The sequence below is a fragment of the Python bivittatus genome, unplaced genomic scaffold, assembly GCF_059951505.1.
Source record: "Python bivittatus isolate LINGU-HERP-01145 unplaced genomic scaffold, Pbiv_v1 ctg000700_np1212, whole genome shotgun sequence".
Taxonomy (NCBI): Eukaryota; Metazoa; Chordata; class Lepidosauria; order Squamata; family Pythonidae; genus Python; species Python bivittatus.
In genome coordinates, this window is record NW_028277098.1 from 69,134,948 (window position 1) to 69,160,290 (window position 25,343).

Sequence of the window (25,343 nt, forward strand, 5' to 3'; positions counted from 1 at the left end):
ATATTTCAGCTGTGTCATTCCACAGATCCACAAAACAAAGAATTAAGAAGTTCAACAAAATTGTCCGCAAAACTTTACCTTCATCTCAGTCTGTTCTATGGATTTTTCCCATATCTGTTGATCATAAGCTCCAATCTGAAAAAAGAGCAGCTATTCCTCATATATTACTTTTACCTTTAACACCAATGTATTAATAAAACAGTAACATTTGAATATTTCCTGAGTTATTTCCTAGAATTCCTCTATATAATACTACAGACATAGAAAGGAATATTTTGGAGAGGTGATATAGGTTGTTATTACAAATGGAAGAAGAAAGCAATCATCGTTATTCTAAATGATGTTATGTGTTAAGATTCAATAATTAAACTTCATTATTCATTATGAAATAAAATAAATACACAACTATATTTTGGGTTTATTTTATAACTCATTCTTCAATATCTCTAAGTAGAATTTGTACAACTGCTTTACTGAATGTAAAAACAAAGCACAGAAAATACGTATACTAATCTGATAGTAGGTGCAACTAAAATAAGAAATCCTAAATCATGTGTGAAACCAAGCAAAAGAATCACTCCAGATATCTTGACTATAGCTCCAATAATCCTGTTAAAGAGCTGAAGTCCCAAACATTTGAAAGTACCCTGTATTTAAACAATGTGCAAATTCTAAAAAAACCACCATTGTTTAAAGCTATGATATAATCTTAACTACAGAGCAAATATATTAAGCTCAAAAACAAGCCTAAACCTGACCTTCTTTTGGTACCAAGCAATGGCGTCTTCATCATTCGAAGCCATCTGGTATCTCAGACTTCAACTGCCAAATCAACTGTACGAATGTAAAGAGAACTTATTACAGAGACATCAAACAGAGATATCAAAAAATGTACCCATAGTCAGCTGACAACATTCCCAAATTCATTTATTACCTCTTCTATTCGGTAAGAGATGCATATCTTTTTTAAATATATCGTATCAAAATTAGTCATTCTGGGTATTTTTAATAGAAAAATGAAAAGAAGTAGGAAACGTTTTTACAAGCAAGACCTACCCTTTCATTTCTTTCTTTCTTGCCTCCAAAGCCTGAAGAGCAGGGTTTCCCAAATTGTGAGGTGCACCTCCCTTGGAGAGGTGCAGAGTGAGTACAGGGGAGGTTTGAAGAACCTTTACAGTAGTTACATTGTTACAATAAATCCACCTTTCCCAAAGTTTCATGTACTGTTTTCATTGTTTGTGTTCATTTCGGTGTATGGATTTTTATGGGAGGTGTGTACATTAAGATTACACTAAAGGGGGGCATGATGGCAAAAAGTTTAGGAATCCCTGCGGAGTATATGTAGCTGGTACCATAATGTCATCACAAGAGTGGACAGAACTAACTTTTCAGCCTTTTTATTGTGGATTTGGAGAGATTAAAGAGCAAAATGAGTGCCTTAGTCTCACAAAGGCTTAACACAATCATTTGATCCTCTATTTAATCCCAAATGAGAAAAATGCTCTGAGGGCTGTAAAAATAGGTCTGGATGTTTCCATGTGGCCCATGGCCCACACATTACTTTTCCCAATTGAAACAGACATGCTTCATGAAGTAATCAGCCCCCTTCCCCCCAATAGTAGTACATGGCTGCTTCCATAGCAGACTTTAGACTTCCCTCACTGGCTGGGGAGGAGAGCCCAGTTACCTGGTAAGTCAGTGCAACCCCCCCCCCCACTTCCTCCTTCAGTTATCCTCAATCCCTACCACTCTTCCTTACCCACTAGCCTTGCCCAATGACTCAAGCCCTTTCAAACATTGCCATTCTGAACCCAGGGCCTTCTCGGCTTCATCCTTTCGGTCACTCATTTCATCTGGGTCCAATTCCCTCCAAGCCTCAACCTTTATCTACACCAGTTCCCTCCTGGTCCTAGCCTCAGCCGCAGACTCTTAAGTGATCCCTCTTCACTCCCCCAACAAACACCCCAAAAGAGCAACCCCAGGACACTACCTTTCAGAGCCTCTTCCTGTTACCATGGAAACAGAAGGAAGCAGCAGAAGAGAAGGCTCTCAACTGCTTTTGCCTGGATCATCATGTTGTGGCAGACAGCATTAGCCAAGTGCTGCATCCACTGATCCTTTACTGCCGTTCTGAAGGGATGTGGCAAATCCAGCAGCTGAGCAGCAAACTAAGATATAGGCAGCTGTAAAAAGGAGGCCCAAGCTGTAGGCTGCAGTGATGCATGCCTTGGGAATTAACGGGTTGTTGAGTGTCAGTATTATGAATTTAAAGGGCAGCAGTAATTCATAACATTGGAACAGAGGGACACAGCATCAGTAGCAAGTGGCAATTGACAAAGAGAACGGAAAATTAAAGTTAGCCTGAGAGTCCAGCGTTGTCTGAGCACCAAACCTAAGAAAGTTTAAAAAAAAAAAGCTTAAATGAGACACTTTTCTAATGCAACATGCATTTAGCCCCAAATCAAGTGCATGTTACTGAAAGATCAAGAAAGTAAAAAACACACACACACACATTTGCAAACTGTGTCAAAAAAGTAGGTCAAGCATGTTTGTCTACATAGAACGGTATTTATGTTACAGGTTTTTCTGAATCAGGCTGGGAAACAGATCCCGCTGACTCCAAAAAATTAACTACTGCAGTATCTATACCCAAGACCGTTATCTGTTGATGAGAGGCTTCCTTGGACCAACCATGACACAACTATAAAGTTTGGAATCAAGTAATGATTAAAGGCATCCAGGAACTATTAATTGTTCTCCTTAAAAAAAAAAACAAAAAAAAAAACCATGGGTAGTCCCTCTACTGTCAGACCTGGCTACTACATCATATCAGTTTCTTTGTTCCATGCAGAACTTAAGTACAAGAGCATAATGCAGAGTTCAGAAAAAGAAGCCTTGCCTTTTGCCTCTATTATAGGGATGGGGGAACCTTCAGTTCCTCCAGTATTGTTGAACTCCATTCCCAGCGAAAATAACCATGATTAGGGATACTGTGAGCAGTACTTTAACTTCTTCAAATCCAGAGTCCTCATTCCTGCTCTAATTCTGCTGTTTTCTTTTTTTAAAATCCATGCATCTAATTGCTTGAGTCATTTTATTTATTTATTTGGTCCCTCTCTCAGAGTAGAGAACTATGAATCTGAAATCAAAGTTGCTTGAACTTTGAAGAAAGCAGCAATGCAGGGGCCAGGACAGTGTTTTAAAGCAATCAGACTATTTTTTAAATATAAATCTTGGCCAACAACCTAGCAATTAAAAGGATACAAAAAGCCCCAAAAGCTTGTGGGGTTCAATTACTCAATTATTTGTGTTTATTTCAAGTCCCTTACCAGCTGAACTGTGTTGTTTCCTTGCTGTGAATGCTGCCAAAAAAAAAGGAAAAGTAAACACAGCTAAGTAAACTTGGACAAAAAAAAAAAAAGCAAACACTCCCTTCCACCAAGCAATCAACTTGTGAAACATAATTTTTATCTAAGATCTGGCTTTGTTTTATAGCCTCAAGTTTGCTTCTTTTTTTTCTTTTGAAGTACTTAAAGTGGAGCCAAAGTATCCCACCGTTCTGGACTTTAACCCTACCTGTTTTGAAGCTGGATATATATTGCCCTTATGAGTAGATAACAGTCCAATATATGGGATTCTTGAATTATTATATTAGACGAGGAAGCTGATGATTATATCTACTCAGAAGATTTGACTTGCCCATGATGTTGGTCTTTGCAAAAATTTTCTTTGAAAAAAATGAACCAAAAATCCTTCCCCACTATGTGGAAAATGGAAATTAGAAGGAACACTGTTTACACTGTGGCCATTTATTAATTTTTATGAATGTACTTTTGTCACTGGTATTCCTAATACATTAAAACTCTTTACCAACCTCATGTTATTGTTAAGAAAAGCATTCATTTGATGGTTTGTTTGTGTGATATCTGATTTTGCTATAATTTATTTTCATAATCTCACTTCCCTCCAATGAACTTTAAACATAATGGCTCTCTCAACAATTGAGTATTTTAACCTCACAACAATTCTAAGAGGTAAGGTAGGCTGAGAATGAATAAAATCTCTGTTATGACCAACCTAGGTCTCTACAGCCCAGCCTCATACACTTGTCTTGATTTACCTACTCTTTCATTAATTATGTTTTTTGCTGTGTCCTTTTTAGTTTTTATATTGTACTGATCTTTGAACATGTATTGTGGAAAAACTGGATTTTAATTTAAACATCTGAATTATTCAACAGACTTGAAGGTGGGACAACTCTGTTATCTCTATATCACAGCAGAGAAGATGGGAAGGAGGGTAACAATTTAAGGTAGGATTATATAGCTGCTAAAGATATGGATAACATTTTGTTAACTTCTGGAAAAAACCTTTTGTTCCTACTTTCCAATGCAAACAGACTAATTATAATCATAGCATTTTTTAAGCCGAGGAGGACGTGGAGGGTAACTGAGATGAAATTTGGAAAAATGCCAAGCATGTGTGGGCCATAAAATCCAGTTTTTAACCAGTGGAGCCCCCAAAAGCAAAAGCCAGGTCAAACAATAAATTACAAATTATTGCTATAATATTTTTATTAATATAACATCACTGGACAGGTCTTTTGCACTGAAAGTTTTACAATCTATAACATTAGCCTTTATGTCATATTTAAATGTGTTCAAAGGACTTCATAAATCAGTATCTTATCTTACGCCAATCAGGCTGGTAATCACCAAAATGCAGAGATGCTGGCACTCTAATAGGCTGATTAGCTTGCAGAATAATCATAGGAATTTCTGGTACAGATAAAAGTAAAATTTATTGCACTTTGTCTTAGAAAGTTTGCAGCCTGAACTGTATGCAAGTATACCTACAAACCCTTTCCTTCTAATCCTAGATGCTGAGAAACTGGCGTTAACAGAACATGTGCATGGGCCATAGAATATTTTAATATATAAATATTAACTTAAATGGTAAAAACATAGGTGTTCTTGTGATCTTTGTAAAGAGAAGAAAATGGGTAGCAAACCACTTCAATTTGGCTTGATATATAGTGGGATATAATTCCCATGGGTAGTAGCCATAGTGAATCCACATGTATGATAAGCAAGGGTAGAAGGGAACAGAGCAAATATATCATGTCCATCACTCTTCTAAATGCATCCAAGAAGGGCAATCATAAAATGGTGATAAATGTATTACATGAATTTAGTAACTTGGAAGACAGTCCCTAGCTGTAGGGCAAGAACAAGCACAAATGAACAAACAGCAAAAGTACACATCAAAGCACTCTCAGTGAAGATGCCAAAACCACATAGACAAGGAAATGGGTTCTGAGCACTGATTCCATTTGCCCTAGGGAAAGGAGACCTGCATTTTTGAGGAAGGTTATCAAGCTTGTTTTTTAATATTCTATCTCTTTCAACAATTTGAAGATGAGCATGTAAGTTTAAAGTACAAAATGAAGTAAATCAGGGTAAGCTTGCATGTTTGCACTATGACTTGCAGTTCCCAAGTTTGAGGGAAAGCTCAAAGCAAATCCAGAATGATCTTTCATGCATCCTTCTTCAAGGGAGTCTTGTGCACAGGAAACTAATTCACAATTTTCAATTCAGTGGCCCATTTAATGAAATCTCTTTCAACAGTAGTGGGTCCATACAGCTTGCTGCTTCACAGCATCAATATGCTCGCTTGCCACATCAAGCATTTCTTAGGGCCACTTCTGAAGTTCTGAGAGAGGCATATTGACCCCATAAACCAACTACCCCTCTTCCTTGTTCAGTTATTCACAATCCTAAGCCCCCTTCCTCACCCTTTAGCCTCCTCCAGTGGCTCAACGCCTTTAAACCCTCCCTTTCAACATTGCCATTCTAAGCTATTTATGTCCCTTATTTCATCCATGCCCAACCCCCTCCACGCCTAAACCTTTACCTGCATCACCTCTTGCCACAGACCCCTCAACTGCCCTTCCACATTTAATCCACAAACGTTCCAAAAGCTCAGCCTTTGGGCGCTACCATTCATTCTCTTACTGTTCCCATGGAAACACAAGGAAGCGACTGGAAAAAGGGCTTGCGTCCGTATCTGCCTGGACCATCCTGATGTCAGGCAGCATCAATTAAGCGCCGTATCCACCGATCGTCCTTTCCGGCTCTTAATGGTTACGGGAAGTAGACAAAAGCAATCAAGAGCCGAATTTGACGTGTGAGAGGAAAGGAGGTCCGAGCTACCGCGTAGCGCGGCGCAGTCTTCCGGAGTCGCGAGGCGGATTGTGTTCAGCTTGTACCGAATAGAGAGGGCGGCGAGGAGTCACGCTGCAGTCAGTCAGTAACAATTCGGTGGAAGGCGCGGGGTTTTATTTAACGAATACCTGAAAAAAAATAACATTTTTAAATGTAACAGGAATTTGAATTTGGTTTAGAATTAAGGGTATGTTCTTAAAAAAGTAAAATGTAATGTGACGGGCTAAAATCTTTATGAATAAAAAGTAAATGAGGTTTTGGGAACTGTTTGTCGATAGAGGTATAGATGCAGGTAAATGATTTTGTGGGGTTAACCATGCAAAGGTTAAGCATGCAAACCATTCTCAGGTTAAAAGTAGTAAGTCCATACAAAGAAACGAGGGGGGTCCGGGCGTAGGAAACACTTCAAACACCAATTAAGCTAACAGTTTTGGGTATATGATCTACAACTACAAGGTTCCTATCTTTTTATGTAATATTTCCCAAAAATCGAATGTTTGAAATTGTGCAATTTTAGGCTGTATTTTCTGCATCAACAGAGGGTTTCTTCAATAAAGGTCTTCCAACTACTTACATTAGGGAAGGGAAAATATATCCGAGCAAGGAGGCATTGAGCACCTCCCTGAATCAGTCCTATTTATCAAGAGAGGCAAAGATCTATTAAACAAGTGGTAGCCCTTTGCTGTTCCAGATCCTGTTCACATCCTTAAAACCTAGAAGCTGGAAAAAGCAAAACCAAACACAGGAGCTGTAGTTGCTGAAGTTACATTCCAATGACCAGTCCCATTACTGGAGCTAAACTCAAGGCAGTTCTGATTAGCTTCATCCACAAATATGTATTTGACGTCTATCCTACGTTTGCTTCGGGAGCTCAAGGTGATAGGCATACCGCTTCTGCCTATTTTTTTCCACACCCAACAACTCTGATAGGCTGGATTGAGAATGAATTACTCACTGCAAGCAAACAACTATTATGTCCCCACTTCAAATGTCATTAGAGAATTACCATTCCAGCCTGTTCTGTGCAGTTGCAATGGAGGCAGAGAAGCAAACACTCTTCATTGCCTCTATTGGCATGAGAGAGGAACAGACGCACCTCACCCCTATTTGAAATGATCTATTTGAAGAGTTCCTCCACTTGTGCTCCAGATGACAATATCTGTGTCATTATTCCAAGCTCTCTAGGAAACCAAGGTGTTGATTTAGTTCTGCAAGAGGAAGAAAGCACTTAGGCATAGTTGATGGTGTCAACTGCCCTGGTTGCCTCCATGTTCTATAAATCAACCAGGACTTTCACTGACAGATGCCTGGGTGACATTTTAGCAATTTCTTTATCCATGCAGATTTCTGTCAGTCACCAAGGTAAAACTGACTCAGGGACTGAGTGACATACATCCCTTGTACCTTCAAATCCCCACCTCCATGCCAAGCAGCAAATCCATAATTTACCTTGCTGCATGTGTAGGGTATGGTATCAATTTGAATGAACGGTGTTCACAGTATTGTGGATGGGTAAATCTCAGTGTGAATGGTGGAAGAGACTAAGTAGTAGGGTATATAGTATTCCTACACTGTCCCAGCCATACAAATGCAGCTGTAGGCACTACAGACTTTCAGAGCTTCCTACAGATCATTACCACTAATCCTAGCCTGCTTCCCCACAGAACAGTGTGACAAGTAGAGATGGAAAGAAATTCTTCCCTCTTATTTCAGGTCTCATGATACACATAGCAGTCTCATCCTGGATTAAATCCTGGAGAGATGATTTACCAGCTGTTTACCTCACATTGAAGAGCAGACTGTTAGATTGGAGGGGCCACCTTCATTGTCCCTTGACTTCCACAATAAAATTGCAGTCAAAAAGGAATCTCAATCAGTGGCCTGCCATCCCTTCCCTGCAATGGCTGTATTACAGACTTTCATTATATTGTCCCCTGCTGGGTATTATCTCAACGCCTGCTCTGAGGCTATTTTCCATTTTCTGTTCTCCTCAGCGCATCTCTAAACACCAGCTACTGCCAGAAGATTCCTTCCTCATTATAACCTGCCCCCCTCAACAGTACTCACATGACATGTACAGAAAACAGAACAAAATGAAGTGCCTTCATGCCAAGATCTATTATAGAAGCCTATTTTGGAGTAACTCTTTTTACATCAGCTTATTACCCCAGAATAGCTTTTATTTTAAGCGTCAACCTCTTAATGTGCAGCTGGCCACTGAGGTTCTATTCTCTGGGACTCCCGGAGTCTCTTAGAAATAGTAACCACAGGTAAACTGGCACGCAGGAAGCAAAACAATATGTTGTTTTTTATTTTTGTCCAGTTACTTGGGCAGGTGGGTTGCTCTCTCAGGTGAAGAGAGGTCATCCAGTTTGAGCTTGTCAGCATATGATTTTCAGCCTTAGGGGTGCTAGGAAACAATTTAAGGAGAGGGAGAAGGTCTACCTATTGTTAAATAAATAATGAGGCAGTGTGGAAAAGAATGTGGCTTCATCAGACATTTTGCCAACTTGCCATGCTTCCAGATAGTACAAATCACACTTTATACTGGTGTTTCTCAACTTGGGCAACTTCCATGTACAGGGTATGTGGACTCCCAAGTCCCCGAATTCTCAGCAGTGATTATGCTGCTTGGGGAATTCTGGGAATTGAGGTTTGCATACCTGGGAGTTGGCAAGATTAAGAAACGCTGTTTTATACTTAACCAAGACGAAAAATCAAGGGAACAACACTTCTCACATAATCTGCTTCGTCTGTGCTTCACTCAGACGTTTGCAACTTGTGATACAGCAGTCCAGTTTAAAGCACTTTTGAAAGGCAACATATTTTGTTCAGGATTATTTTCTCTAGAAATTTTGAAAAATATCAAATCTATGGTAACATTGAACACAGAGGTTGGGTTAAATTTGGCCAACTTATGCAAGGAAGGGAGGGAGGGATATCTAAAAATATCTCCAGTCAAGACCCTCCCTTTGCTAATGCTAGCTAATAGGGAAAATAGGATACCCTGTTATGCTTAAATCCAGCTTCAGGATCTGCTAAAATATCCCTGGCCATACATATATAAAAAAGACTTTGGGCAAGAAAAAGTCAAGACAGTCTAGATCATACTAAAAAGGGTATGTTCAAATTCTAAAAATCTCTCCATTATTAAAATAAAAAGTTTTACTGAGACATCAGCCTACCTAAAGAAAGAGAAGAAACAGGCATAAGGGTTAAAAACAGCTTGTATGAGAAAGCTCAGCAGAATAGATCAGAAGTAGATGGCTTAAAGTACTGTATAATCTTGATAATGGATTATACTGTATGATTCCAAAGCATAATATTCTTGCTGCATACATGAAACTAATTATTTTTTGAAAGCCACATTGAGAGGTTTTGCCCGGAAGTAGTATTTACATTGTTTTACTTTATATTATTTATCTGAATATCTCACATCTCAACTTAATCCCACTTTTCTACTCAAAAGCTACTAGGTGTCCTTCCCAATTTATTCTACTGTATCCAATATTCTCTAGCACAGGGTTCTACCAAACAGTCATTTTCATTAAGCACAAATCAGACTTCTGTTTATTAAAAAAATACTTTACAGGGGGAAAAATCTATGCATTCCATTGTACTTTTTTTTAAACAAAGAAATAGCTTTAACAGTGATACGCTTGTACAGTCACCTACTAAAAGAAATGCACTGTGTTAGAGGATTATTCACAGAGAGGCTTAAAATTTTCCCATCAGTTTACACTATTATAAAAACTTCTTTAAAACACTTGCTAAAATGTCAATAAATATACTAAGGCCACACAAAGCAAAAAACAAAAAACAAAAACAGTCTTCCAGGCAATTGTACATATCCTTTATATGCAAAGACCTTAGATTATTAAAACCACAGAAAAATATCTTAGCTGCCAATCAAAACTGAATTTAATCACAAAACACTACACAAATCTATTTTATACAACATGTAAAGATAAGTATTTGCTTAGACAGAATTGAAAGTGCTAGATTAAGAGAAGCCCCTTATCAACTACATGTGCTGTTGGGTCCTAAAAATATCATGTATATCAATGGAAGGCCATAACATTATTGGAAATTTGTTTATTGGACCAGCATATAGTTTATCCACATTACAAAAATTTTAGGAGCTGAAGGATAAATATCCTTATTCATAGCAACCTTCAAACACAACCAATATGGCTATAAATAGCATTTATAAGGAAATAAGAGTGCTATCCCACCAATAGTAAACACATTTAAAGTTCCACTGATTTCAATGGAGAATTAAGCACCTGCTTATCTCCCATTCAAAATAAATGGGACTTAGAAGTGCTTAACTTTGGTTGGATTGTGCCACAAGTGAAGATAGCTTACCACCCAGAATAAATTCAAGCATATGAATGGCAGCATGAGAAAAAACAAATTATATGCATATTGGGGCTCTGACTATAAACTTTCTTGTCTCAGGACAAACAGCTATGCCCTCACAAAAAGGAAAACTACTAATGAGCCCTTTTATTGTATGGTAAAACCTGTATGATTAATGCAAGTATTCTTTAATCTCACATGAAACCTCCATATGTTCCATCTTCATGGAAGAGAACATATCAATTATTTACACATTACTTATGTTCAGAAATATGTGAGGGGGAATGTGAAATATTTAGTTCACTTAAATCTTAATTTTACTTTTATTGATTTGCTAAATGAGTCAGTCAATACAACTTTTCTTGAATACATATTCTTTTTCATTGGTCTTTAAAAAGAAATAGATTTTTAGTAAAATAAAGGAAATTTCCCAGTTTTCAACTTAGAGCTGCTCAGGATCTTTAAATAAGAACCACATTTATGGATCTGCTAATGGCATTTAAAAGATAGAATATAATAAATGCTTAACTAGTATTCAACAATTATATAGATTGGAAATGAATGTCTCCCCAAATTGTCTGCTACTTATAATAAAATAAATGTAAAGATTTTTCTGCCTTTAAACTTCATTTGATTTTGTAACTATATAATATCCATATACTTTGCAATTTATAAAATAAGATTTCCTGTCAGGTTTAAGTGAAATCTCTTTGCAAAACAACTAGGCATTAAAGTATCAATTATGCTGGCAAGATAATCATTTTCTGAAATCATCACATCAGCACAAGTCACTCCCAACATCTTCCTGAGATATTAATTTTCATTTCTTTTCTACTCCAAGAGCAAAGATTATATGTTCCCAAACAAAGTCATTAAGACAAACCATTCTGCCACTTACTTTTTCAGGTCCATTATGATTATTTTTCACTCAGGTATTTGTATTGGTCTTTATTACTCTAGCACACACATGTATTAGTACATTAGTTGTACTACTCCTCCTATAATAAGAGGCCTAACCATTGAGCCAGAGTGAGATGCATGCACTGAGGCTTTCTGAGTAAACTGACTGAGCCCTCCTCCTACTCCTGAAAAAGCTAATCCTGAATCTTAAGGATTTATATGAAATACAGTCTAGCAGTATGAAGCGGGCTACAGGCAAAAAGAGAAACAGAGTCCTGGCGGACGCACCAAAATTCATGCACAGAGCTCTTTGGTATTTGCTAGGGAATGCAGTAATAGTGACAATCCATACTTTTTAACTATTGTAAAGATGTTACCAAAGTAATTGTATAAAAGATTATATGTAATATGAAATTAAGATAAGTGAACAGAAAAGATATCTGAAGTCTCTTTAAATGTTTGAAATGTAAGGTAATGAATGCATTTATATATAATACAGTGCAATTTTGACACGAAGCTCTTGAGTTGGAAAAGCATGAGACACTGCTTCAGGATCATTTACTTAATCTTCTTAATATTTTATGAATGGCAAAGGTCATGAACGTTTACTTCATACACTTTTAGTACGTTGTATCTCAATAAAATAAAATAAAAAAGCTTCTCCTCTTCTGTAGGCCTATTGCTGTAATTTAATGCATACAAAAAAACATTACAGTTATTGAACTGGATCCAGAACTGTGCACAATGGAGTTCACCTTTTAAAAAATGGGTGGATTAGTAATTTTTGCCAATTCTTTTCTTCCCCTCCCCTAGTGAAGAACTGCTCTGGATGGTTGGGATTCTGTGGACCCTGGTTCCCCCTGCCAATAGAAATCCTCATCTGCTCTCAAAGGAGCACATTTGTATCCCAACTATTTTCATCTTATTCTATATCTTTTTCTAATATCCGTTATTAGATTGTAGAATTTGATACACTAAATTTTCTAGTGTATATTTCAAAACAGGGTAAGTGAAGTAATAAACAATTTTTCATTCAATTATTCTTTTAATCCCAACTCCTGAGCTATACACAGTGCTGCCTCACAACTCAATGCCGTTGAAATATCCAAGAGACAAGTCTTGAGTTGTATTTGTTGTCATGGTCATTTATATAACTTTAATGGAGGGAAATTGATGCTTGGAAGACTAGGAAAATTAGTGGAAGAGTAATGCAAAAAAACATGATGGAGTTGGTCAAACATAAATGAAGTACTGAACCCCATATGTCTATGAAGAATTTTACTTAGGACAGCCAGTTAAAGCTTTTGAAAATTCTTCTGGACAACTGTAAAAAAAGTGTAAAAAGCCAGAGTACACAGAGGTTTTCTGAACCAGTATTGGTCAATCTAGAATTTTTCATTAAGATTAAAAGCTACACTCCTGCATAAGAACTCATTACCTTTTGTAAAAAGGTTTCATCCTAACACCTTATTTACACAGATTACTTAGAAAGTCCCCACCACTTCATTCTGGAAATTCAATTTGTTGAAAATTTTTCTACTTGTCTTTAGGACTGCACCAAAGTTAATACATAAACATGTATATATCAGGAGTAATACAAGTTCTATCTAAATACTGCAAAGTTTTCTGATTAATTTTGCTATTTGTTTAAAACTGTGTCCTCTATACTGAGGTGCTAATATGCATATAATCTACACAAAACAATATTGCACAAAATAATTGCTATTATAAACATACTAATATTTGCATTTTTCCCACAGCTTTCTTGACTTGCATTGGTGTAGTGCTCCCATTCTCTCTCCTACATCAAAAAAAGAGATTTAAAAAATACAAATAAATTTGATTAAATTGTGATAAAGTTCAGAACCTACACATGAGGGGCCAATTTCATCTTACTACCAAAAACAAACATTGTTCTGTATACAGTGAGTAAACGCTGAATCTACTTAATACTGGGAAATATTGAAAGAATGCTAAATAATATCAGCCAATTATACTGAACATACTAACATGTGCTGTTTAATCTTCCAATATAGCATTAAGGTATCCAAGAATTACTTGTGAAAGTAGCAATCCATATTTGATTATGTGATATTTTATTGTGAATCAGTAATATATAAATTCAAAGAATAAAGGAGATATAGGCCTGCCCTATTAGATTAAGTGCCTCAATGCAAAGGAGTTGATGGTTTCCATCTAAGATGCCTACTGTGAATTAAACAAGCCACCAAGTTGGTTTAAATATTGTAAAGCCTTAAAGTGCTCAAAGATAGCAGTTTCCTCAAAGAGACTGCTAACAATTACTTTCATTAGACACTAGTGTATTAAGTTATGCAGTTTGGAAAGATATTAAAAAACAATATTCCAATAAACATTAAAAGCAGAGGACCAGGAAAGAGTTGTGTCAGTTATTTCATTTCAACAAGATCATACACTCTGCAACTAATCTCATACATCAACTTCTTACTGAATGTCTTGTTAAGCAATTAAGGATTAATATACACTGCTGGTAACTTGAGCTTCCTCCAGGCTTTCAAACTCTCTCTCACACACAAATGTCATTGATCATTAAAAGTGCTGTGCTTTCTCTTTCATTCAAGCCATTAATTGAATGGGAGGGAGAGTCACTTTGTGAATCTTCCACAGAAACCATCCCTTTTATGCTGAAAGCTAAAGATAAAATTGATGAAAAGTTATCAGACTTATCAAGTGTTAAATACTTGATATTCCTGAAGGAAAAACGATTGAGATGTTGAATTATTACCTCATCCCTTAAAAAAAGAAATGCGAAAAGTTGTAGTCCACTACTACATGCTGTACTAAGGGAATAAAATACAACTCTAACTTTGCATAATCTGTGTAAAAAAGATACGCTTGACATTTTGGAATGTCACCTTTCTTTATAGAATTATAGGCAAGTTTTCTCCAATAAAACATAACCCAGTTATAAAACTATAACTTCACATCAAAATTTTAAAAAGCTGTTTAAAAATGTATGATTATGTACATATCAGACAAGAAAGAGTATACGATCATCCTGTGGATTGTGTTGCTGATCTGATTCTAGTTTTAAAAGCTGGAAGGGGCAAACCAGCTAATCTTGTAGGACAAGTCACGACAGAGATGAAAACAGCGATGGTGATGCTATTGTTGCAGTCTGTACTTCTCTTCCTTCTTCAGGCTCTTTTTTCATAAGTACACATTGGTCTTCACCTTCCGGTTTCACCTTGTCCATATTTGAAATGTCTTCCATACACTGAGAATTCTCTGACCCAGGATAGTATTGTTTGAGCCTTATATGCCAAGCTAAACTGCAGACAGCTGACACTGTCTTGAACTGATGAATGACATTTCTAGGAATGAAGTAGATGTCATTGTCACATAGCTGGATTCTGGCATAGCGAATCCCTTCTCGTCTCATTTGGTTTAGCTTAGCTTCATCAACCCATTGAACACACTGAGGGGAAAAGAAGAGGTAACTATGAATAAGATTTTTAAAAAATCTATTTTTGGTGCTGTGTATTATTATAAGTCATAAAGATTATTTGTTTTGATGAAGTCAGTATGAAATCTTAATGTCACATATTCCAATAGCCTTGAACTGAAACTACTGCTATGCTAATGGATCAAGTATATGAAATTCCCATTCTAAGCCAATCAATCAAACAAGTTGGAGTGTTAACAAACAACCATAGCTAAATTTTATACTGGCTTAGACCAAGTAAAGAACTGTCGAAAACTCCAATCAACGTTGAGCCAATTACGACAGTGCTTTGGCTTTTCTTGTCACAATGAAACTCTATGAATATCTATGGAACCAGAAATTCTGTTCAACATTTACCTATATATTGCTTTTCAAAACAGCTTAGAGCAACACCACACAAATAAATAGAATAAAAATGTCTTAAAACATAGCAGTACAACAATTTAAAACAGCAAATATCAATACAAAATGCCTTCTGAAATTAACAGATGTTCAGAAGCTTGAACTAAGCTTAAGAAATCCTGCCTCTATACATACTATACTAATAGTATACTAGTATACTAGTATAAATATACATACTAATCCTGCCTCTATACATACTGCCTCTATACATACATACTAACTGAATCTTTGCTGAAAAATAATGGACAAGTTTACCTGACAAGCCCAGACAAAGCCTGACTTACCCACAAACAACTGCTGGCTTCTCTCTGGAAGAAGCCAGAGAAGAAACCCATAGATATTTTTTAGAAGAAGCCATTGTGCTAGATTTGCACAATACTGCAAATTTAAAACAAGCTACAAAAGGATAATTTACAATCATGCTGCTCAAGGGGAAAGATCATGAGATATATTTTTGAATGAGGCTGATTTTGTCTTGGCCATTTTGTGCATACGTGCATTTTGGCATGTACAGTGTGATACAAGCAGGTGCTGACTACCTGTGATACTGGAGGTTCATGCAGATCCAACTGAAGTCTTTGAACTACATCGGTGAAATCTTCAGCATGAAAACAAACAACATCTTTGGTTATACGAGGCTGGTCACTCCTAGAGAAATTAAAATTATAAAAATATGTTTGAAGACAGAAGTCAGACTTTTTGAAAATTGCATAAATTCAACAATGTACCTTACCCCTCATTTTGGTGGTCAACCTCTAGGAAGTATTTCCTTTTTATCTTTATGTCATGGGACGTGTAAACTCATGTACATATAAAATACAGTTTATTTTCCCTTCTGCTTCTAAGATAGTTTATTTACTTACTGTATTTTTTATGCTACCATACTCCATTAGGACTCATGGTGACATGCAACCAAATAATCACCACAAATCACCATAACATGATACAAAACCACTCAGATTTCAACAATACTATTAATGGTATAGGTGTCCCAATAATCAGATCTTCTGAAGAGTTTCATTTTGACAGCCTTCGTGAAGCTTAGGAGAGAAGACATGATCTAGTGATAGGCTGTTCCAGAGTGTTAGTGCTCTTCCTCCTCTCCTCCTCCACTACTATAATCTGGAACTGTCTACTCAGGAAGGAGCAGAACCTCTATAATACAATGCCACTGATTTCCAATCCTTGTAGGCTCCCCAGAAGAATACAATGATAAATGCTATTGAGAGATCTAAAAATATCAGGAGAACCATGCTCCCTCCATTCAGGTCTCAATACAGGTCATCCACCAGATAAACGAATGTAGTTTCTGTCCCATGCCAGGTCTGAACCCCAATTAAAAAAGAGTCTAATAGTCTACTTCCTCTAGGGCACTTTGCAGTTGAAACTTCAGCATTCTCTTTACAACCTGTCCTGAAAAAGAAAGATTGGATACTGGATAACAGCAGATCTAGCACTGGATATCTATACATATGGCAGCCTGGTCAAGGAAGGGCCTTTTCAAGAGGAAGCATACCACCACATCTTTCAAGGAAGGCAGTATTACCCACTTAGAAAAATCTGTCATACAAGAGACCCAATTCTATAATACAGAATGTCTGAGACTGGCTTACAGTTCCCCAGAGTCACACAGGTTTCTTCAATCAAGGTCTTGTATCTGTCTCTTTAAGTAGTGGGATCTCATTAGCAAGGGTACACTGATCATAGGACCATTTAAGTGATTTAATAAGTCTAGAGGTCAAGGGTCAATATGGTAGTCTACATCTCTTTACACACATTGTCTACATCCTTAAGACTCAGAAACCAAAAAGAATCCCAAAAGACAGGAAAAGTGTTTGCTAAGATTATATTTCTTGGACTTGCCCCAACAATGGAGCCTAACTTAAGGCAGATCCACGTACTGAGAAAGTGACACAATAATGTGAATTGGTCACAGCAAACCACTGACTAGTCCAACTCTTACTCCCAGTTACCAATTTGATGAAGAAGATGACTTACAAGTTTACAAAGGCAACAACAGCCTGTTCTGTAGGGATTTCACTGAGGCATTTTTGCAGCTTCCACAGAATAGACTTTCAAATGCGCCTTATCTCATGCACAAATCTGTTCCAAGAGTTCATCCCAAAATATGTTACCTCAAAATATCCATCTACAAAAGGGTCTACAGTGAAAGCAATTCCTTTTGCATCAACAAGCATCAAAATAACACACTGGGAGTTTTCAGATATTAGTTTTTCCTAGTAATTTGGATTTTAAGAATTTATAGCAAAAATGCCTTAATTTTATAAAATAAGTTCTGCTAAAAAATAATCCATCTCTTTTTTAAAATGCTATAAACCCCACTCTTACCATTCACCAAACTGTACAGCTTTTAAAACTCCAACAGCAGCTGTACTCTGCCAATCAAACCCTTGCCCAACATGATCAGCATGTGCTCTTGTTCTGTCTTCAAAGAGAACTTCACGGGGTTCACTGGTCCGAGGTAGATACTGGAGGTTTTTTATTTCATTCATAGATCTATGAAGTGGAATGAAGAGAGGAAGACATTATTAAAATTATGAAGTAAATATACAAAGAAAAAAACTAATGACATAAAAATGGAAAATCAGGTACCCTAACTTTTGCCACATCACTATATAGGCACTACTTTGATATTTGGGGATTTAACTCTAGTTTCACCAAATGCAATATACATTAAAATGGAAACCGTAAAGGATGCAAAGCATAGCAGTGAAATCCAAGAGGCTACTTTTATACCAGGTTATTTTGTGCTCTATCAGTAGGTCTTTTGAAAGATAAGTGCTACAGATAACTTTAACTTTTTCACAGCTTTGATATAATACACAGACAACAAATGCTTACATTGCAGAAATTCAATGAACTTAAAAGTTGGCAGTGTGCGGCCCTCCAGGACCTTCACCGGGACTGATGCACATTGAAAGTTCAAAGGCACCAGGAGAACCACACATTAGAGTACTATGTACACTGCCTTGGGCTCCTGAAGTAAAGACAGGATATCAAACTAACAAATAATAAAACAATGTGCAGCTATGACACAGAAAGTCTTCATTATCTTGCTGTTGCAACACTAATAATTTCATAATGTTCAATATCATTTTAATGTTTTACCATCTACAGAAATAATATGAGAGTAGCTGATTGATAGTACCTGTATTAAGGAATACATAATACTAGAACAGCAGTTCAAACCATCCAAAGCACCTATATTCCAATACAACATATCTTAGTAGGAAACTAACCTCCAAAATACATATTGTTTCAGCTGGCAAAACAGTGGATAAAGATGGCATTAAGCCATCTTCCAGTGCGCTCAGTTCAGCAGAACATTACACTAGAACTATATAGAATGAATACCTTGTTTCTTGTATCAGTCTGAATTATCTATGCTAATATCATGGTTAAAATAAGTTAACCTGGATGATACTATATCTATCCTGTTCTACAACAAAGAATGGAATTACATCAGAAATCAAGATAATTAAGTTTATATTAGGATGCATAAAACTAGAAGCTCTTGTTTTAATTTAAGTAAACATTCCATCAATATCTATTGTATTCCCAAACATACAACATAAATCCCGGAGTTTATAATGCAATGTATGACACTGATAGAGGGGAAGGTAATGGCCGCATTAGAAAAAATATGCACGTGACAATAAAATTACCAGGACTTAAGCTATATTGGAAGGAAAGTTTACTATTACATATTAATATATATATAAACTAAGTTTTAGAAAGTTGTCAGAATAAATGGAGCCAATTTTGATGATGAAATCAGCTAAGTTAAAAATCAGAGGTACAAATTCCCTCCAAGCTATAAAGATTACCTGCGCCTTTTGAATGGTGACTTTGGCATATCAGCTGTTGGGATCATCTGTTCTCCAGGTCTTACCCACATAATGGGCCCATCATCACTTTGTGACCTACACTGAAGTCTGAGACTCGAAAGAGTACCCCAAGGCAAAGTCATCTGTGTATCACAAAAGAAAACTAAACTAATCAGCCAGCAACATGAAGTGCTTCTGACAATTTCTTTAAGGAGCAATTTCTTTATTAAAAAGTTTTTGTACACATCACTAGTTTTTTATGTTTTCAGTATAATTTACTTCATTCAGTCATGCAGTAAAATTAGACAAAATCACAATTTTGCTTTCCTATTTAACTATTCTGTTACTGTTTAATAATGCTTTATCATCACTTTTCATTCTATTACTCTTCAACTATCAGTGCTAACATTAGTTAAAAGTTAAGTCAGCAAAAGAAGAAGCAAAACTTTAGTACTTACTCTAAGAAATGGAGATTCTTCTAACATATCAAGAAATTCTGGGAAATAATCTCCAACTTCTTCATCCACTGCTCCAACAAGACTAATCTGCCTCATCGGACCTGCTCTGTAAGTTCCACAGCAGTATGTTCGACTGACCTGATAGAGAAAAAAATAAAAGTATTTATTTTATCTCACAGCATTAAAGTGATTTAAAAATTTCCTGTGAAATCAAGAATACTGGCACTGATCTCATTCATTCATTCATTCATTCATTCATTCATTCATTCATTCATCAAATTTGTCACTGCCCATCTCGTAAAACAACTCTGGGCAGTTTACAACAAGATAAAAATTCATTAAAATACAAAATAAAAACAATCCTAAAAATAAATTCCAAGGAGACAGAAAATTGGCAAATAATTCCAGGGAGCATCATCAGGGAGCTAGCCACCCCCAGGGGTGGGTAGAGCCCATATCACCCCATGTACACTGACACAGCCAGGTCTTTAAATCTTTTCAGAAAGCCAGGAGGGTAGGGGCCTGCTGCACCTCTGGGGGGGGGGGGAGAATATGCAAAGTGTGGGGGCAACGGCAGAGAAGGCTCTCTTCCTGGGCCCCATCAGCCAACATTCCCTTGCTGATGGGATCCGCAACATGCCCCCCCTGCCTGATCAGGTGGGATGGGTTGATGTAATGAGGATGAGACAGTCCCTAAGGTAACCTGGACCCATGCCATGTAGGGCTTTAAAGGTAATAACCAACACCTTGAATTGGACCTGGAAGCAAACAGGCACCCAATGCAGCTCCCGCAGCAAAGATGTTACATGTGCCATCCTAGGAGCACCTAATATCATCTGCGCAGCTGCATTTTGAACCTTTGGATACTTTTCAAGGGTAGCCCCATGTACAGCGCATTGCAACAGTCTAACCGAGAGATGACTAGGACATGAGTGTCTGACCGGAGAGCCTCCTGATCCAAGAAGGGGTGTAACTGGCTCACCACCCAAAGACGGGCAAAGGCCCTCCTGGCCACAACTGCCACCTGGTCTTCGAGCAGTAGTCGCGAGTCCAGGAGGACCCCCAGGTTACACACCAGGTCTGTTTGGGGCAGTGCGATCCCGTCCAAAGCCTCCAATCCACAGCCACTCTGTCTTACCAGGGTTCAGTCGAAGCCTGTTGTTCCCCATCCAGACACCCACAGCCTCTAGGCACTGCGAAAGGTGGTCACGGCATTACTCAAGTCACCTGGGATGGAGAAGTATAACTGGGTATCATCTGCATATTGATGATACCTCAGCCCATGGTGGTGGATGCTCTCACCCTGTGGTTTCATGTAGATGTTAAAAAGGAGCAGAAGAGTACCAAACCCTGCAGCACCCCACAATGGAGGGGCTGTGGGCTGGATCTCTTGCTCCCAATCAACACCAATTGGGATTGTCCTTGGAGGAAGGAAGAGAACCAGCACAGAACTGTGCTGCCCACTCCCAACTTCCTAAGTCAACCCAAAAGGATACCATGGTCGATGGTATCAAAAGCCACTGAGAGGTCAAGAAGAGCAAGGATGGTTGCACTACCTCCATCCTGCTCCTGCCAGAGATCATCCATGAGTGCAACCAATGCCGTTTCCAGCCCAAATCCAGGCCTGAAACCTGACTGGAAGGGGTCCAGATAATCTGTTTCCTCCAGGATCCTCTGGAGCTGCAATGCCACCACTTTCTCAACCACCTTCCCTAAAACGGGGAGGTGGGAAACTGGGCGAAATTGTCCAGTATGGTGGGGTCCAGTGATGGCTTCTTGAGGAGGGGAAGCACCAGCACCTCTTTAAAGGCCGCTGGAAACACTCCCTCCCTCAAGGATGAATTCACCATAACCTGGACCCACCCACATGTCACCTCCCGAGTAGCCTTAAGCAGCCAGGAGGGACATGGATCTAGATGGCAAATGGTGGCATTGACTGTTTGGAGGACCCTGTCCACTTCCTCAGGTTCAACAGGATCAAACAGTTCCCAGATAACAGGGCAAGTCCATACCCTGGACATCTCTACAGACCATGCTGCATGCTTAGTATCCAACTGGGCCCGGATGTGAGCAATTTTATCCTCCAGATACCCAGGAAACTCCTCTGCACACCCCTGTAAATGGGCCACTGGGCCCCCCTTTCCCAAAAGGGACTGGGTGATCTTAAAACAGGTCTGCTGGGTGACATTCTGAGGATGCAGTAAGAGTGGAGAAATGTAGACATTTCACTGCTCTTACTGCCACAAGGTAGGCCTTAATCATGGCTCTAGCTTGTGTTCGGTCGTGTTTGGTCTTTGTTTTCCTCCAGCAGTGCTCTAGATGCCTCTTAATCCTTTTCAAGTCCCTCAACAACTCCGTGAACCACAGGGAGTGTCAGGCTTGATGGGCTAGGAGTGGTCGCACGGACACGATCTTGTCCAAGGCCTCGGCCACCTTCCTATTCCAGGCAGCAGCCAAGAACTCTGCTGGACCATGCAGCAAACCCTCGGGTATAACCCTGAGCTCCCTTTGGAATCCAATTGGGTCCATCAGTCGCCATGGGTGGACCAGTTGAATAGACAGCATATACAAAACATATACAGAACACACAAATATCTGAGCTTGAAATTCCCCTCTCCTCTTATTAACCTTTCACAGGTAAATTGCAACAAATACAATTTGTACAGTATCCTGGATTTCAGGATGGTGCAATGAAAGATCAGCACAACAGTAATGCAGCAATAATAAAAATAATTCTTAAGCTATAGTTAAGGCTTATAAACTACGTTCATTTGTATAAAAAGCATTCACAATCTAAGACAAGAAAACATACCAAAGCATCTATGAAAAACCGAATGACTAGATATTCTTAATCCAGAGAACTAAAGAACCACCAGAAAAAAAGTTCCTTGGTAAACTTACAAGAAATAGACAGAGGAGATGCCCAAATTCAAACATCTACTACTTTGGAAAAAATTAGAGGAAAATACACCCAACTGGAAGCACATCTGTAAGATGTTTCCTTATCTCTAGTGAGATAGCTTAATAAGGTGCAATACTAAAGTACTAAGTGGGATAGAGATACTTTTTTATCTACCAATTCCACAGTTAAACAATAATCCAAAGTCTATAATCAAAATCACTTTCTGCTATCTTTTCTTGTCAAGATAACAAATCCACAAGGATCTATTGGGGAGGAGAAAGTTTCTATACCTCAATAACTTAAAAAAAAAAAACCCAAGTGATTTCTTTGAATTAATCTATCCATGAAGAAGAAATATGCTAAGTACCCAAACGAAATAGGCAGTCACACTATTCTTCAAAGCTAGTCCATAAACATCTATACATATGATCAATTTATACTTTAACAGTTCAGTTTAAGATCTTATGCCAGTTGTATACAATATTTGTCAGAAAGGAAACTTCTATATCAAAACTATTAAGTTTCAGAGCATTGGATTCCTACACACTTTTTAATGATGCTACATGTAATATTTTATACTCTGGTTCATATGGTTCAATAATAATATGGTTTAATGCATATATACCTAGTTATACAGATGCAGGCAAAAGTATTGGTACCCCTCCACTTTCCCCCAAAGAATCCCAATTTGCTGTGAAATAAGTTGAAACTGACACAAATAAATGGCATCCACCATTCTTTATTCCATAGTTCATAGAGCAGACACTTCACTTTTGAGGTATGAACATATTCTTGTAAATAATAAAACAAATGAAATCACTGGTATCCTTTAGAAGTTAAAAGACATTATTAGATTTTAGTGATCTCTCAAGCGGACTATTTAATTAGTATCATAGCTGTCTTCAGTCTCATAATCAGTCACCCAGCCTATGTCAATGGAGAAAAGTAGGCTTTCACTCAGGGTTTTTGTGTCATTGTGCACAGCACAGAGAACATGGACAAGAGAAAGGAAAGCAGAAAGGAAAGGAAGAAGGTAATAACCAAGTATGGTAAAGGTTAAAGATACAAAACCATCTCCAAAGAAGTTTATGTTGATGTTGAAGCTGAAGCTTCTGGATACCCTTCAAGGGCAGCCCCATGTAGAACACATTACAGAAGTCCAAACAGGAGACAATCCAGGAACAGGTGCAGCTGGTGCAAAACACAAAGCTGTGCAAAGGCCCTCCTAGCCATGACTACTACCTGCTCTTCAAACAAGAGTCGTGAGTCCAAGAGGACCTCCGGATTGCGCACCAGGTCTGTCTGGGGCAGTGCCATCCCATCCAGCACCAAAGATGGCATAGTCCTAGAACTAGCAGGCCCCAAAACCCAAAGCTACTCAGTCTTGCCAGTGTTCAGCTGAAGTCTGTTGTTCCCCATCCAGACCCTCACAGTCTCCAGGCACCAGGATAAGATATTCATAGCATCACTTAATTTGCCAGGGGCAGAGATGTATAATTGAGTATCATCAGCATACTGATGATACCTCACCCCATGGCGACGGATAAGCTCACCCAGCAGCCTCATGTAGATGTTAAATAGGAAAGGGAAGAGTACCAAACCCTGCAGCACCCCACATAGTAGAGGCCAAGGGCAGGATCTCTCCTCTCCAACTACCACCAACTGAAATTGGCCCCAGAGAAAGGAAGTGAACCTGCACAACACCATACTGCCCACCCCCAATCCTCTGAGCTGATCCAGAAAGATACCATGGTTGACGGTACTGAAAGCCACAGAGAGGTCAAATAGGGGAAAGATGGATGCACAAACCCCACCCCACCCTCGCCAGAGATCATCCAAAAGCACAACCAATAGTGTTTCCATCCCATACCGAGGCCTGAATCCCAAATGAAAGGGATCCAGATAATCTGCTTCATCCAAGGTCCTCTGAAGCTGCTGTGCAACCACCTTCCCAACCACCTTCCCCAGAAAGGAGAGGTTAGATACTGGACGGAAGTTGATAATATTATCAAGAAGTTTAAGGTCCATGTGACTAAAGCCAACCTCCTTGGATATGGCCGCAAGGGGAAAATTGACCCCAGATTGATCAGAAGAATCATTCGAATGATGGAGAAAGAATCAAGGAAAACTTCAAAACAGATCCCAGCTGACCTCCAAGATCAAAGTGCAACAATATCAAGTCACACCATTCATCCCTGTTTGACTGAAAGTGGCCTCCATGGTAGAAAATCTAGGAAGTCCTCACTGCTGAAAGACAGAGACAAAAAAGGCAGACTGGAGTTTGCTAAATGCATGTTGACAAGCCACAGTCCTTCTGGGAGAATGTCCTTTGGACAGATGAAACAAAATTAGAGCTTTTTGGTTAGTCACAGCAACGCTATCTTCACCAAAGAAAAAAGATGCTTTTAAAGAAAAGAACACCATCCCTACTGTGAAACATGGAGGAGGTTTCATAATGTTACGGAGGTGGCTTGAATCTGTGCAGGGCACAATGAAATGAGAAGATTATCAAGGCATTCTGGAGGGAAATATAATGCCCAGTGTTAGAAAGTTCTGTCTCAGTTGCAGATCATGAGTCCTCCAGCAGGATAATGACCCAAAACATACATCTAAGACAACCCAAGAATGGTTGAAAAGCAAATACTGGACTCTTCTGAAGTGGCCTGCTATGAGTTCTGATCTGAATCCAATAGAACACTATTGAGCCGAAACTCAGAGTCAGGAGAAGGAACCCATCAAACCTAAGACAACTGGAGCAATTTG

The 25,343-nt window shown here is 38.3% G+C and overlaps 2 protein-coding genes across 9 annotated transcripts in view; both read right to left on the reverse strand.

Moving 5' to 3' along the window:
• The window catches only part of PHTF1 (putative homeodomain transcription factor 1), a 31,076-nt gene extending 22,420 nt beyond the window's left edge, over positions 1-8,656 (reverse strand). The window contains exons 1-5 of one of the 8 annotated variants that reach the window (XM_088154400.1): positions 6,799-8,656; positions 6,015-6,352; positions 3,330-3,362; positions 759-2,392; positions 79-135 (exon numbers count right to left, since the gene is read on the reverse strand). In XM_088154400.1, coding sequence (XP_088010526.1) covers positions 79-135; positions 759-803 — 102 coding nt within the window. In that variant the 5' untranslated portion in view covers positions 804-2,392; positions 3,330-3,362; positions 6,015-6,352; positions 6,799-8,656. Of the gene's footprint in view, positions 1-78; positions 136-758; positions 6,353-6,798 lie in introns of all 8 variants that reach the window. The other 7 variants (XM_025175182.2, XM_025175180.2, XM_025175184.2 and 4 more) reach the window with 7 other exon arrangements.
• A 5,897-nt stretch (positions 8,657-14,553) lies between these two features.
• RSBN1 (round spermatid basic protein 1) overlaps positions 14,554-25,343 on the reverse strand; it is a 38,385-nt gene continuing 27,595 nt past the window's right edge. The window contains exons 3-7 of the mRNA XM_088154401.1: positions 19,679-19,816; positions 19,221-19,363; positions 17,722-17,889; positions 15,912-16,020; positions 14,554-14,943 (exon numbers count right to left, since the gene is read on the reverse strand). Of these exons, the coding sequence (XP_088010527.1) occupies positions 14,599-14,943; positions 15,912-16,020; positions 17,722-17,889; positions 19,221-19,363; positions 19,679-19,816 (903 nt within the window). The 3' untranslated portion in view covers positions 14,554-14,598. The remainder of the gene's footprint in view (positions 14,944-15,911; positions 16,021-17,721; positions 17,890-19,220; positions 19,364-19,678; positions 19,817-25,343) is intronic.